Below are 15,308 nucleotides of genomic sequence, written 5' to 3'. Positions count from 1 at the left end.
TAGCTAGAGATGTCAGCTAACTCATCAACAGAATATACATGAAATGAGCCAATTCCGCCTCTTCCCCCCTCTCACCCCAACATCAACAACCAAAGACAACCTCCCCTCTCGAGGCGGCAGAGGCAGAAAAGTCCTAGTCGGCAGCTCCTCCCCATCTACATCAACAGTTTTAGAGGACCTAAGGGGCTCTCGGAAAACGGATGCTGTGCTCCGCCAAATCGGGGAGAATGCGAAAGCCATCCAGCCACCAAAACCACCGCCAAAGGCGCATGTTACCAAACCGGCTTTGAAATCTGATATATTTGGCGGTGCGAATGGAAGGGATGGGGAGAGACAAGAGCCGGAGCGGTTAGCTTTGTCCAGCTCAAGTACGCTTGCGGACAATCGGTCACCGGGGCGGTTTTCGGCATTGAGTATTCCCATCAAATCGATCTTCCCACGGTATAATCCGAATCTGCCTCTCAGCGAGCAGGAATATTATCCTCAGATATCAGACAGCAACTCGAGATCTCGTCAGAAACCAAAGGGTCTAGTCCTTTCGCCAGAACCGGAGATCGACCGTGCCCTAGGTCCAAAGACCGTGCCGGCAAGCGTGATGGAATTCCTACCGGGTCTTCTCGACTCTGTCGAGGTGCATTATTCCTCTGCGATAGACCTTCAAGGCCTCTGGGAAGCTGCCAATGGCCAACGACTGGAGAACCAAACCGCAAGCTTCAAATTACGTCTTACACGGTAATCCTCCACCCACCTTCCCTTTGCAATGAGCAATCACTAACCTGTGGCAGAACCGACCCAACAACATTCACATTCAGCGACCCCCAACACCAACACCCCTTCTACACCCTCCGACTTACCACCCCCGCCGAACTAACAATCTCCCGAACAAACCCCACCAAACCAACAAACAGCATCCCAATCATGACCCTAGCCCTCAAGGACCGCACCCGCCGAGAGCACCCAAACGACGGCCTCGTCTCAATAGTCTCCTCTCGTTTAGCAGCAATGCTTGCCGTCGAACAGGCCGACGAAGTCGCAAGAAAGCAACATCTAACCCCATCAGAAGCACTAGACGCACAAAGAAAAGCACTCAAGCGAGCAGAGGAGCAGGAATCTTGTCGCTTGGCATGGAATCATGATCTCCGATTATACACACTCGAGCACCCATCATTCTCAAAACAGGCGACGCCAGATCTCATCAGCGCAGCTGGTATCCCTCTTTCACCTGCACGCCCGAAGGGCCCTGGTGCTGTACATATCACCGTCTCAACACCATCACCATCACCAACCCATACTACAAAGCAACCCCAATCCCAACCATCAACAATCCTAGCAACAGCACCGACGCCCTCAAACTCCACATCGACGGGATCTGCTCGTCTCGCACCAACACCACGTACCTCAATGCTCCCCCTCACGGACACAGACGATCCATTAGCATCTTTGGATCTCTCTACCAGAACACTATGTATATCCTCGAATGCAGTGATTGCAACAATACCATCGCTGTACGCGATTGACTCTGTGGTTGCGGGGATTCTTGCTGTCGCTGTTGTGGATGAGGGGAGTCGAGGCGTGCTTATGGGGATGGAGATGGGAACTGGGTGTCAGAACCAGGGTACAAGGCAGGAGTTATTTACGACGGTTGCAGAGAGGGAGGATGTGGCGATGGGATGTGATCTTGTGGAGAGGTTTGAATCGGGTCCTAATACTGGCGCTGTCAACGACGACAAGCAAGAACCCAGCAATAGCGATACCAAGCCCCCCTTCTGGAACAGGCTTCGCAAACCACGACCCCAAAAACCGAAACAAAAGAACAAACAAATCGTAATCGAAGAATTCGACCTGGAGAAATATGGCCGCTACGGACCTAGTTCCTCACGGGAGGGAGAGAAACTACCCTCTATCGCACGGGGAGTGTTAAGGGTATTATTCTGGGGGTTAGATCTGGTGGTTAAAATGCTCACGGCGATGGTCAAGATGTTAGCTTGGATACTGGTCAATCTGACGAGGTGTGTTACTAGTGAACGGTTTTGATATCCATAGCAATAGCATTAATAGTATTCATTACAACATTAAACACTAGCAATCAATCACATACATATGGTTCATACCACACCATACCATACCATACCATTCCCATGCAAATATACAACTAAGCATGAATAGCCTGCTGCACCCTCGGATAGACCTTCACCAACTCCTGATACAACCCTGGATGCTCCCGCATCATAACCTCCGGATCCCACGCCATAGCCGCAAAAATCGTCTCAATGCCAGATCCCACCGGTGTCAGGAGAATCTGCGCAACCTGCAACCCAATCACAAACGCAAATGCCATAATCACCGCCGTGAAATTGCCGTCCGCGTTATACCCGGGATTCGTAAACTGGAGGTACAAGTATGCCAGTAACGCGCAAATGTACGACACACCCACGCTTCCCATTGTAAGTACGGGGCCCATGAGGCAGTCGTTGACGAGGGCGTCGACGCCGCGATCGCGCATCATCGCCCATGTATCCTTTGCAGCGGGGATGTAGGCTTTGCCCCAGAGCGCGATGTGGCAGAAGGCGTAGCGGTTGAATAAAGTGACGAGCCAGTCGAGGAGGCTTATGCAGGATCCTAGGATCCAGGCAAACACGCAGCCAACGATATTCCCCTCTGCGGCCTCATGCCGCTGCGCAATAGAACATGCCTGCCGCATCATGTTGATAATCGCAATGAACAAACTTCCTAAGCTGATGCTGCCGAAAGAGTAGGTTGTTGCGCGCTTGAACGCACCCCGCGTCGACCCCTTGGGCATGTTCTTGCCTCCCTGTCCGCCTGGGCCCTCGCCGCAAAAGTAGTACCACGAGCCGTAGATACCAGCGATGGTTGTGTGCACAGTATTCTTAATCCACTCGCTGAACCAGTACATTGCGAAAGTCACGTACACGACCAACCCGATGACCCGTGCACGACTGCAGCCGCCGTTGCTGCAGGAGGGATTGCTCACGGTGCTAGTGTCTGAGAGACCGTCGACTGCGCCCGCGCGACCGCTGCTGCTGCTTGTCGGCTCATAGGCGACGTAAATCGCAACTAGGGTGACGGAGAACCAGGCTGCAAAGGCGACGGCCACGATTCCGCCAATTGCGCTCACAACAAACACATGTCCGTATTTCCTCGTGACATCCATGCTCGTTTGCAACATGAACGCCGTAAAGGGGATCCGGGGTATCCAGCTGATGAAACAAACCAAAGCGAATATACCGAATATCAGAAACGCAATTCCACCGCCATACTGCTTGCGACAGATATAGTAAATTCCCGTCGCGAGCGCAAGAACAATATTCAAAATCCCAGTCACCCAGATGAAGGTTTTCGGAAAGAATCGCGCGCCCATAAAATAAGCCCAAGAAAACGCAATCGCGACACAGAGAACGAATATGAATAGCACTAGTGTGTTCGTGTTGAGCGAGACTTCATTACCGGCGTCGTAGATACCACCACCGTTGAAGCCTTTGTATTTAGCATAGCGGTGAATAGTGAGACCAGATATAGCGACGTAGCCGAGGAAGACTGCTATGAGCTGTTATAGCATCGTTGTTAGCGGTTGTTGATTTCGGTAAATGTGAGGGGAGAAGGGAGGGACGCACCAAAAGACCAGCCCAGAGATCGTTGAGCTTGGGTTTCTCGATTTTAAATGCCTCGTCGAAGCCGTAGACGGCTTGGTTGTATGTGGGCGGGTTCTCGGGGGGTTTTGATTCAGCAACGCCCTGGTTGGGGTAGGGCGCGTACTGCTGCTGCTGCTGCTGCTGTTGTTGTTGCTGCTGTTGTTGTTGTTGCTGCTGTTGTTGTTGCTGTAGGTTGTAGAAGGGCTGTTGGTAAGGCTGAGGAGGCTGCTGAGGAGCCTCCTCAAAGCCTTGAGAAGGATTATAATAACTAGCCGCCTGTCCACTCATGGCTGCATTATAGGCAAGAAAACAAGGAGAGGGGAGGAGAGGGGAGAAAGCGCAAAAAAAAAAAAAGGGACGAAAGAAACTTCAGCTGAGTTCGCCCTTTCCGAAAGCGGCGAAAAGCGAGGGACTACAGCGGCCGAACCAAAGGTCAGCCCTACGTTAAGATCGGTTCTTACTGCAAGATCAATGATTCATGGTTCAAGTAGATCCATGGTTATGCTTCCGAGCTATGTACACATAGTTCATCCGGTGGGTATTTCATCTCCGAATCAAAATACACACACGCCGGCTCCACGAGCTCCTTCGTCAATAACAATTGGGTAACGAAATGAGAATAGACATTAGGGAGTGGACGATCGCAATCGTAACCGATCTGGCCACTGAAAATCAAAAATCCAATGGCTCCTGCGGATGGAAAAGGAAAAAATAGTAAAAAGGAGGGTATGGATGAGGAAAACAGAACAGCGCCCTGCATTTCAAAACATGACAGAAGCGTTTGGGTATCAATGTAGAAAAATAAACAAAAAAACAATACCAGCATAATTGAGGATCGAATTCTTTTGTCACAGTCACCGGACTGCGTGATGATGTCTTCTCATGTGTCGCCATGAATCTGCGATACTGCGTTCAAGCCCCGGGATCGGAGTGCGCGATCGCTGGGTCGGCCATTCATCAGTAGCCGCTTGAAGCTGGCCCTGCGTCAGCGCCATGGATCGTCGGATCTTATCCTGTCGGACGGCCGCCCGTCGCTGCGCCCGCAATTCATCGATTCGGCCTTGTCCCACGCGATGGCGTCGGACAAAACAATCGTCCAGCAGTGTATTGGCATCTAGTAATTTCTTGGGAACTGTTTGAACAACCTGGAACACCTCCATGGGGTCAGAGACGGCAAGAATGTCCTTTTCGCATGCCTTGAATATAGCCAGGGACACACGGAAGAACGTCTTGGAGCCTTCGTAGAAGAAGACGTCCCAAACACGCAAGGTCGTTTCCAATGGCAAAGTTCCAATGAAAATCGACATGAGCCAATTCGTCAATCCAAGAGTGATATCAGGCAGTCGCGAGTGGACGGTGAGAGCCGGAACGCGGGCCTTGTTGCTACCAGGACCCGTGGCCGCGATTTTGCTGTAGACATTCGGCATCGATTCCTTGAGCAGAACCATGAGAATCCAAAGGTCGATATTCGCTCCCTCCAGACTAATTTCGTGTGTTCCCGGAAGGTACAAAGACGTAACGATGTGCAGCATCCAGAACGCCTTTTCCTCGGGAAGGAACAGCAAAAGCATTCCTGTGATGAAGTTGAGCGACTGGGTGTAGCCGACTTTCGGGTTGTGAAGCGCATATGCGTATAGGACGCGCCGAAGAGACTGGATCATTTGGGTCTCGACCACCGTACCCTGCGGGTTGCTGCTACCAGAGCTGGCACCCTGCTCAGGCTTGAAGTGAACGTTGTCGGGAAACGTTCGATGGAGGTCGCGCTCAATGTGTTCCTTGTCATCGTTGGAGGGTGATATCATGGCCTTCTGGACCAATTCATCGTACAACCCCGGATTCCGGCTCAGAAGCTCAAAGCCTCCGGCGTAATAGAACCATGCAGCACCTCGGTATTCGGACGGGATACCCTTACGCACGAAGCGCTTCACACGCGAGGACTTCGGCGGAAACCGTGTTGGTTCCTTCGTTTCCAACCCATGTTCCCTGAGAAGCTCCGCCCATTTCACTTTCCGGTTGGCCGCAAAGGAGGAATAAGAGCGACTCCAGGCATCGTAGCGCTCGATCGGGACATGGTTACTGGCTTTTCGGAATCCATAGCGGTCTCGCGAGTCAGTTCCTGGCAGAAGCGGTGGCGGAACGATACCAGGAACGACAATTGTGGATTCTTGCCTAGCAATACCTGGGTCCTTGGCGGGGGATGTCGGCTCGTGATGGTAGGTTTCATGAGAATGTTCATTAGAGGTTTCGTGAATCGACGATTGATCATTGAGGAGCTCCTGGTGCGGTGGGTTTTGGCCCATGGGCTGCATTTCCGGAAGTGGTGGCACAGGAGGGAGGCCTTCCATAGGGTTCATGTCGGGTGACTGTTCATCGAAGGTGTCCATGGTCATTGTTGTAGACGGCCTTGGGCTCGACGGGCGCGATTTGTCTTCCGCATGGAGATCTGGTGACGACGGCTCTTCCGTCACATCGCTGAAGCCATCCAAATACATCGAAATGGCATCTTCGACGCTCATACCACCATCCTTCTCCGGTCCATCGGGGGTATCAGGTGAAAGGTCGGTGATGGAGCTGCTTTTCGTCAAAACACTGCTACGCTCCGTTCCACTGTTTTGTTCGATGCTGGAGCGCGAGGTCATTGCTGAGTTGACACTAGATCGAAGAGCGTCATTTCCCCCATAGGCATCCAGCGAACTACTTGGCGTAGCACGCGGCAAGCCCAATGCCTGAGGATGACTGGTATCAGTTGGACGACGCTCGCGGGAATGTTGGCCCTTGGCACGCTTTTGATGATTCATGCGAGAGGCAGACATGGAAATTCGCAAGCCAGCCCGACCAGGAGGCATCTTCCGGCGGGACGGGCGGTCGCCTTCGCCGTCCATATGGCGCCATGTCGGGACGGGCTCGTGAGGAACCGCGGGAAATGTTGGGGCCCGGTGTGTCGCTCTTGGCGGGTCAAAGTCGTAATAAACGTTATAATCCGGGCCAAACTGAGGCGATGGACACGGTGACACTAGCTCTTCCGGCGGTGGTGGCCAATACCCGTGGGGGAGAGGGCCTCTTGCTCTAAACGGAGCCGGCGGTAAACGAGGGGAGTTGGAACGAGAATGAGCGCCTTGGGAATGAGAGGTCGCGGGACGCGAAGGAGGCGCAGGAGGATGGAATCTTAACGGATCGAGGCGTGGAGGAGGGGGGACTCTGCGACGGCTGGGGATATCAAATTCGCCCACACGAGGCGGATATCGAAATTCTCCATTTTCTGTGACCATGGCCACGAGATAGTAGCACCCAGGACCTGCTGGACATTTGTCGATATGCGAAACGTGGGAATCGTCAATGGTAGCGAGCGCTTACTGTCTTTCCGGGAAATGGGAGAGACAGCTTTCGACACAGGTATAAAGATAACCGCAACAGCGAACGACCGAGAGATAACCCCTTTGACATGCGAAAAAGTACAAAAATGCAAAGGTCAAAATTATTAAACGGAACGAGGCTACCGGGACATCAACCGTAGATTGACAGCCAAACGAGCGTCAGGGAGCCCCCAGCAGCAACGCGATGCAACAATGAAGTCAGTCCATCCGAACGAGTCCCACAATCCTACCAGAGGTTCAAGGGAAGAGAACAAGAACGACGAGAAGGCAAAAGAAGGAGAATGAAGAGTTGAAGAAGGAAGAGAAAGAGGAGGATTGAAGTGTAGAAAAGGAGAACAGAAAAAGGAAGCAAATCGTTGAGGTCCCCGTCGGGTCTAGCGTGGTATTGTTTGGTATGGTACGGTACGGTCCGGTACCTGGTAAAACGGTATCGGCGTTTCAGATGAACAAAGAAACAACTTCTCAACTTCTGTTCGATGCGGGATATCTTGATATAACTCTTCTTGCTTCGACTCGAGTACTATAACTACGGAGTACTACTTGTGCTGACATAGGAGACCGGATATACTTGTACAATCTACATCCATCATATCTGCACCGCCTGCAGGGGCAAACCTCCGTGACTGGTCACACCCTGCATTGCATCCATCCATGCGTCTACCAATGGCTTCTTTCTATCACTCTTTCGCCTTACTCTTTGACTCCCTTTAGCTTTCTCGTTGCCTTTTGACTCAGTCAAATGAGGCAACGCGGGGCTTGCGATCCGTTCCGTCCGGGGATAATAAAGTCTACCGTTATACAGGGGTTAAAAAGGGTTGGTATATAACCTACTCGGGGCCCTTGGAGTATACAGAGCACACAAAAGAACCGAACTACGGCGAACTGCTGTACGTACTTTTTGTACATCTTTACAGGTACACGTTATACAACGACAGATCAGAAAGAGAGATGGATGGAGATTCTCTTCCAGTTCATTACGCAGGGCTTGGTGCTGGTCCATCATAATCTTATTTCTTGCCATCTGGTCGACGCTAAAAAGTCAAGCACAGGGAAATCTCTGCGAAAGGAAACAAGATTATGGCTCACTGGGTCGTTTGTGGACATGACATGACCTACTTACCGGAGCAGCTCCTTCTTGACATCCGCGCCGAGGTCTTGTCCTGTAACCTGTTTTTTATTTCATTAACTTTGTTTCCTATCCAGAATCCTTCTCCGAACGACCGGGTCGTCATCAATCTATCATCAGGGCCAGAATATTAACTAGCGAGTGGAGCTGTCTCTTTTTTTGCTCGCTGGTTTCAAGGTCTGCTAGCGCCGGCCCACATCAACTGCCCTGTACGGGAATCGAGCACGCTCCCGGGAGGGTAAAGAGTAAATAATAAAATGAAAATAACTAACGTAAATAAAGGGTCAAGCCCAGACCAAGCACAAGTCTGGAATTATTGCGATGGTCCGGCCCAATCTCTTCCTTCCGATTAATATTACACTAGGATCCCACCCGACTCCTTCCAAGCATCTTCCACGATCGTTCGGTCGACATGAGTCGCTCATCGGGAGTCCCAATCCGTCGGGTGCTTGATAGTCCAGCGCTGTTAGACTAACTCTATCTGTTCATACAGACGTGTTCCGAAAGGCTTCTGGACAAGGGAACATCGGGAATATCGCTAACTAGTCTAGACGATCGGCACGCCGGGAATTCTCCGGTTTCTCCGTTCATATTTCTAGGACTCGTACTTTGTACACCGGTAGTGTAGCTCGTAGCTTGTCGTCTATGCTTTCCTTGCGTCTGCGTTCTGGCCGGGAGAGGAGGGAACTGTATCTCCTTTTTGAAGATTTCGCTAGAGGGCAGAGAAGACATATGTACGGAGAACGAAGTATCCGGAGTGCTCATAGGTGTCATACGGAGTTTGGCCACATGGACGATCAATATTCTCTCATTTATTTCAATAATACAAAGCAGCATTTTCCATTGTATCTCACACATACATTCATGGCCATTGCTTCACAAAGATTATTCACTGTCCGTACGGAGTAATCTATCTGGTAATACTGGTTACAGGTCCTTCTCAGATACCATGTCAATCAACCAGACACCAGAGTAGATTCTTTCAGAACAATCAAAGACATTCAGTGCTTTGAATTGTTGTTACAAGTGGCATGTCATTGTAAGCCATGTGATTGTGGGTATGCAGTACAGGAATGGAAATGTTTGGCGTATGATGTATGGGATAAACAGTCATTGTAGATATATAATGAATTGCCGGATATCATTGCCGTCCTAAGAGGCTATATTTTCAGAATCAATGTGAAACTATGACTACATTGTGCAACCCATGAGCTTTGTATAATTCATGCATAATAACCAAGGCGTATCCGTAATGATAACAATGCCAGTTCCCAAATGTGCCTCTGTAAGAATGATGCTGGTCCTGTTCACCATGTCCATACTGCGATACCCAAGAACGTATCCACGAGCAGATCAAGCGCGCAGCGATCGCGCAAGAAACGGTCGGACGCTATCATGATCTTCAACTATCCAGCGACCGCCTAAAACCCAATTCCAACTCCAGTAAAAGCATCCTGTCCACCGGACATGCTCATCAATCATGCCTTCTCGTTCGCATACCGACGTGTCCAATCCCTCGCCACCTCCTCATACCGCGCCCAATCATTCTTATACTGCTCCGCAATCCGTCCCTCAACAGCATCATCCGGCATCGGTTCCGCCAGCAGCTGACGAGCGAACTGCAGTACAGCGACGACTCGCGAACTGGGCTTCCACTCGTCAGGCCTCAGCATTCCCAGACACATGCTTCCTTTTTCATCATTTGTAACGTTCGGGTGGTAGATCTTCGTTGCGAAGTTGACCGCGGGGGGCTTGAAGGGGTATTCGTTGGGGAACTTGAGTTTGACTAGGAACGTGCCGTTCTATTTTCGTTAGTTCGAGTTATTGGTTTTCGGAAAGGCAAGTAAGGATAGGTAGGAATGACTTACGTGGAAAGGAGAGTTTTCGGGGCCGTTCAAGTAGACTTTCCAGTCGTAGAGGTCTGCTTCGTTTGCAAGCTCGACTTTGATGCCTTCGGGAGGGGATTCGACGAGCTCAGCTAGCTCCTGAGCTGTGTTAACGCTATCAAGAGACACAAATAAGAGACACAAATAGAGCAAGGCGAAACAGCGATCTTGCACGTACCTTTGCTATCCGCTTTTGACTGCCCATTGTCGAGATCTGTGGAGGGGCAAGTACGGGGTGCGACGGAGGTAAGGAGATGACGGATAAAGAGGAGGGTGATGAATAACTGGCTTGAGGGAACGTGGTAGGGATCAAGAGAAGCAAAAAATCCTTTACAAGTCAGGTTTAAGACAAAGCAGGAGAATTCGTGACTGATTAATTGAATGATGCTGAAGAAAGAGGTCGCAGCGGGGCGGCGGTAAACGGGGAGTGACGTCTCCAAGGTGCTATAAATGGCTCTTAGCCGGCTTTTATGAGGTTCCTGGGGTAAACGCCATTTTTCTCTATATTCCCTTCGATTATAGAGAAGTTTTTTATTGAGGTAACACTGGTTCACACTCATGATACGCCACTTACATCTAAATATACCTTCTCCAACTTTGACCCATATGACTGCATAATGTAATTTGCTGCCAGCTTAGTAGACCCCCGAAACAGAAATATGGTTTCCATTTTATCGATAACTTTTTATTTCCGACATGTCTGTCTATTGCTCCCGTTGCAGCATCACCGTCAACCCCATAATGCCCAGCAACACCGTCTTGAGCCAAGGATGCTCACTGAGCATGATAGTCACATATCCAACCATCGGAATATACCCTCGCACGCTACCCACAATATCCTCCTCCCGGTTCAAATAGTCCTGGCCGCGCGCGTAGAGCTCAGTGTCATCGGCGACGTTGTTGTCTCCCTTGGTCAATAGCATGTTGTTTGGCACCGTCGAGGCACTAAACGAGTATACGTTAGCAACGAACAGATAGACTAAAGCCACAAGGGCAAAGGTAGACATACTCCTCAACCTCCTTGACATTCTTTCCCTTCCCCTCGACCTCAGGGAATGTCCTCACAACACGGTGCACGATCGGGATATCTTTTCCCCTGACATTGTAAACCACAACCTCTCCCAGTTCAGCGCGCGGAGCCCGGTTCCACAAGAAGAGCAAGTCGCCTCTCTGGAAAGCAGGTTCCATAGACCCCGACAGGACAACGACAATGGGCGAAGATGAGGCCGTAGCCACCGAGAGCCCCTTCCACATCATAAAGGCCGTTGAGAGAACCAGCGCGAAGTTGAGGACTTGCGCCAGAGACTGGCGTGCACTGGACATGCTTGACGATAGGAAGGACAACATGGTGGGCTATGCGACCTCGTTGAGGTGGGCAATTAATTGTCTTATCAGCGGGATGTGAGGAGGTTCGTAAATTGGGGATGTGAGGATATGTGATCCAAATCCAATGCGACAAGGCACTTGCGTGATACCCGTTAAATTCCGTCGAGTCGTGTGGATGTAGAGGTGTCGCTGTTGGGTGTCGAGCTGGGATGAGTTGGAGAGGTGGCCTCGGGGAAACTGCAGCGGGCTACGGAGTAGACAGGCGAATAGATGCGTATACAACCTACAACACCAGCATTTCCTTTTAATCTAAGATATCGGTTTCTACAAGCGCACAGATCCTATGCAATAAAGATATTTTGTTCATCTTTGATATCAATTGCCAGATAAAGCTATGATGCTCGTGAAGTCATGTGACATCAAATGATGAATAAGCAACAGAATGATGTGCGCTACCATTGCCCCATGGAACGGTTACCCCGTCAACTGCGGGTTTCCTAAACGGGCAAAGGCGAACCTCCACTCGGCCACGCATCTCGCTGTTGTTTCTCCTCGACTCTCCACCACGTCACCTCTTGCAGCATCACTGTATGCAGTATCGGGCTCTAAACTGAATATCGGCATTTAGTGGAGCATCCTGCAATCATGATTTCCACTTCCAAAGCTTCGCAAACCTCCCTGTTTCAAGTTTATCTCCGTCTTCGGCCGCCGATTTCCCAGCAAAACAATATCCAACCGGATCGTTGCTTGATTGTTGATCCTCCGGAGCATAATATCGAGCATGCAGAAGATGACCAGGATGCTCCGCTCCCGGCTACTACCCACATCACGCTGCAGCCTCCCGCGGATTCGAAGAAACGAGCTGTGGAGAGATTCGGATTTACTCAGGTTTTTGACGAGTCGGCATCGCAAATAGATGTTTTTCAGGATACGGGCATGGATGACATAATTAGGGGTGTATTGCTTGAGGGTCGAGATGGATTGATCGCTACGCTGGGTGTTACAGGGAGTGGAAAGGTCGAAATATTTATATGCGGGGAGAAAAAAAGCGATACTAACCAGACTGCAATATCTAGAGTCACACCATTCTCGGCTCAAAGTCGCAAAGAGGACTTACGCAGATGTCCCTGGACGTGATCTTCAAAGCGTTGGAGCCCACTATGAAGCCACCGGACAACTCAATCAACCCCAACCTATTAGCATCCGTGGCCGCATCGGATCCCGGCGAGGCCCAGATTTTTACGGCTCAGACTTTCCTCGAAGCAGTCTACGGCGACCCGAATACAGAACGCGGCAGGAACTCGAGAGCCCAAACCCCGATTAGCTCGTCTAGAGGCAATACCCCTTTGGTGGTAAGGAGCCCTCTTCCCTCAAAGTCGCTACAAGCAACCTCAGTCTTTGGACGGCTTTACCCAATCCTACCCCCGGTCCCTGGTTCGCCCCTCAGGTTCAGTCGCAGGCCTTCCCAAAGCCCAGACCGTGGAGATTCAGACAATGTGCCTAAAGAGTCTTCCATACGATTGGTCCCTGGATCCCCAATTATGTCATCATATACACACCCAAGGATGAACATGAACGGTCTTGCTAAATTAGGATTTCAATCTTCAAAGGACCCGATGCCCGCCCTGATCTTCCCCCGCCGACAGATGCCACAGCGCCCTAGCATGTTGCCCCGAGTACCTGATGTTAGTAAATTTGCTCCAGATTTGAACCCGAAGTCCGAGTATATGGTTCTCGTCTCGATGTACGAAGTCTATAATGACCGAATTTTTGATCTTTTGTCCCCCGCCATTACACCTGGGCAAGGAAGTTCCCGCCAAGCGGTAAACAACCAGAAGGACCGACGACGGCCTGTCATGTTTAAGTACACCGAAAGGTCACCCGATCGGAAGGTTGTTGCTTCATTGAGAAAAATCGCTTGTAGCACCTATGAAGAGGCCCTCGCTATTCTCGATGTCGGGCTTGCGGAACGGAAGGTTACTGGAACCGGTGCAAACAGTGTCAGTTCTCGGAGCCATGGATTCTTTTGTCTTGAGGTCAAGAGAAGGATGAGGCATAAGATCACTGGCGAGGAGACATGGGTCGGAAATACTCTTACTGTTGCTGATCTTGCTGGTAAGCGATACATACCATAGCACTGTCATGTCGATATTAACCTATAATAGGATCTGAGCGAGCAAGGACTGCCAAAACTGCTGGCTCAACTCTTGCTGAAGCCGGAAAGATCAACGAAAGTCTGATGTATCTGGGACAGTGCTTACAGATGCAAAGCGAAATCAAAGACGGCAAAGCGGCTCTTGTTCCATTCAGACAGTGCAAGCTAACTGAGCTGCTATTCTCCAATTCATTCCCATCCTCAAACTCGTCTCATAGCCGTGGACCACAAAAAGCAGTCATGATAGTCACAGCCGATCCTCTAGGAGACTACAATGCTACTTCGCAGATCCTCCGCTACTCCGCTCTGGCCAAGGACGTTGCCGTGGCTCGTGCACCTTCACCAGCTGAGAGTATCTTCTCTGCTACCTTGCATTCCCCGAGGGTATCAGACCATGGCTGGAATTCACCAGACCCAGCCTTAAACGGAGAGCTTGAAGACGCCTTGGCTGTAATTTCACGATTGACCTCTGAAAACGAAAGTCTCTCTGTGCGCCTTACACAAGAAGAAATCGCACGTGCAGAGCTTGAGATGCATCTGAAAGCAAGCGACGAAAGATGTCTCATGATCGAGCAAGAAGTGCGAGAGGAATGCTGGGCTGAGATGGACGAAAAGATGGAAGAAGAAAGGAAGAGGTGGCAGAGTGCATGGGATGACCAGACCGGGCGCAACGATGAGCACATGGATAAGAAGATCGAACTGCTCTCTCGTGGCTTCCAGAGTAAGCATCCCCTTCCTGATTCCACCGCTACTGCCTGATAACTAACAGGTTATGTCAGTCAACGAAGACCCCGAACCACCCGCAGATGAAAAATACCAATTCCTCGAATTCGAAAACGACCAACTCCGCGCCAAGATCACCGCCCTCGAGCGCGAACTAAACTGCCGCTCCCCGACAAAACAACCAACAAGACCAAGGACCAGGAACGCCCTCAAATCATCCCGGAACTCGAACCTTCTTGGCCGCGAGAGTGATATTGAGTCTGCGCTTCGCCATATGGATCAGCTTAAGTTGAGTGAGAATCTGTTCGCTCCTGCTGTTACGGCTGGCCCGGGGGGTTCGCCGGGTAAGCGGACTAGGAAGATGGCGACAAGGAAATGGGATTTGGCGCCTGAGGATGAGATTTGAGATTTATTGCATTAGGGTTGGGGGAGGGGGGGAGGTCGTGGTTTACGTTTATGTTTATGCATTTAATTGTTGTACATTACTACTTTTCGGCGTCCTGTATTGATGAATCGGGGAAGGCGGGCATGGCGCTTGGGGTTATCTTGTTATAGAGCTGGGCTATACCCCTGGTACATATGTTTAACAATACAAACATAATTAGGTATTCAATCTACTCTACCGAGTCTTTAAGGGAAGCTGGCTTGGATATGTATCATGAATCTCAATTGTCAATCTAGTTATTCACATATCATCTTCAACGTATTCAACAAACAACAATCTCAAACGAAGGCAGATAAATGTCTGAAAATAAAACAGTAACGAAGGACACCATTCAACACCAAGCACGCTGCACACATTAGGTAACTTGTCAATGAGCCCTTCCTGAAGGTAAATCGACAATAGCAGCCGGCTGAAACGAACATATCGGCATCGTGTGCCCCCGATAATCAAAATCAATTGCGTGCATGTATCAAGGAATGATGGGATAAGAGTTGCGAGCTGTATAATTAAAACGAAGGACCGTAAATAGCAATGACAGATGTGCAATGAGTAAACGGATGAGTTGTTGGGATGTCGATAAACTGGCATTCTGGTAACGCGTTTGTTCGGAGTGGGGCGTGAGT

At 50.3% G+C, this 15,308-nt stretch overlaps 6 protein-coding genes across 6 annotated transcripts; 2 read left to right on the top strand and 4 right to left on the bottom strand.

Annotated features, from left to right (window-relative positions):
• Positions 1–43: 43 nt before the first annotated feature.
• Positions 44–2,034, top strand: ACHE_20242A (uncharacterized protein; the record flags this gene model as incomplete). The annotated part of the gene is made up of 2 exons (XM_043284524.1): positions 44–732; positions 786–2,034. 2 exons carry the CDS (start codon positions 44–46, stop codon positions 2,032–2,034), a joined length of 1,938 nt encoding a protein of 645 aa, XP_043133306.1.
• A 118-nt stretch (positions 2,035–2,152) lies between these two features.
• PNS1 (choline transporter-like family protein) lies at positions 2,153–3,938 on the bottom strand (the record flags this gene model as incomplete). Its single annotated transcript, XM_043284523.1, has 2 exons — positions 2,153–3,565; positions 3,633–3,938. The coding sequence occupies 2 exons, from the start codon at positions 3,936–3,938 to the stop codon at positions 2,153–2,155; spliced, it is 1,719 nt and encodes a 572-aa protein (XP_043133305.1).
• A 566-nt stretch (positions 3,939–4,504) lies between these two features.
• ACHE_20240S (putative GTPase activating protein (Gyp3)) lies at positions 4,505–6,919 on the bottom strand (the record flags this gene model as incomplete). Its single annotated transcript, XM_043284522.1, has 1 exon — positions 4,505–6,919. The coding sequence occupies one exon, from the start codon at positions 6,917–6,919 to the stop codon at positions 4,505–4,507; it is 2,415 nt and encodes an 804-aa protein (XP_043133304.1).
• A 2,709-nt stretch (positions 6,920–9,628) lies between these two features.
• ACHE_20239S (putative ubiquitin conjugating enzyme (UbcB)) lies at positions 9,629–10,241 on the bottom strand (the record flags this gene model as incomplete). Its single annotated transcript, XM_043284521.1, has 3 exons — positions 9,629–9,952; positions 10,019–10,135; positions 10,215–10,241. The coding sequence occupies 3 exons, from the start codon at positions 10,239–10,241 to the stop codon at positions 9,629–9,631; spliced, it is 468 nt and encodes a 155-aa protein (XP_043133303.1).
• A 499-nt stretch (positions 10,242–10,740) lies between these two features.
• Positions 10,741–11,383, bottom strand: sec11 (signal peptidase complex catalytic subunit SEC11; the record flags this gene model as incomplete). Its single annotated transcript, XM_043284518.1, has 2 exons — positions 10,741–10,981; positions 11,046–11,383. The coding sequence occupies 2 exons, from the start codon at positions 11,381–11,383 to the stop codon at positions 10,741–10,743; spliced, it is 579 nt and encodes a 192-aa protein (XP_043133302.1).
• A 624-nt stretch (positions 11,384–12,007) lies between these two features.
• Positions 12,008–14,646, top strand: ACHE_20237A (kinesin family protein; the record flags this gene model as incomplete). The annotated part of the gene is made up of 5 exons (XM_043284517.1): positions 12,008–12,379; positions 12,439–12,714; positions 12,973–13,477; positions 13,528–14,238; positions 14,297–14,646. 5 exons carry the CDS (start codon positions 12,008–12,010, stop codon positions 14,644–14,646), a joined length of 2,214 nt encoding a protein of 737 aa, XP_043133301.1.
• Between the last annotated feature and the right edge of the window lie 662 nt (positions 14,647–15,308).

Source organism: Aspergillus chevalieri, chromosome 2 (assembly GCF_016861735.1).
Source record: "Aspergillus chevalieri M1 DNA, chromosome 2, nearly complete sequence".
NCBI lineage: Eukaryota > Fungi > Ascomycota > Eurotiomycetes > Eurotiales > Aspergillaceae > Aspergillus > Aspergillus chevalieri.
The sequence above is the reverse complement of the archived record's forward strand: the minus strand, read 5'-3'. Positions and strand labels throughout refer to the sequence as shown.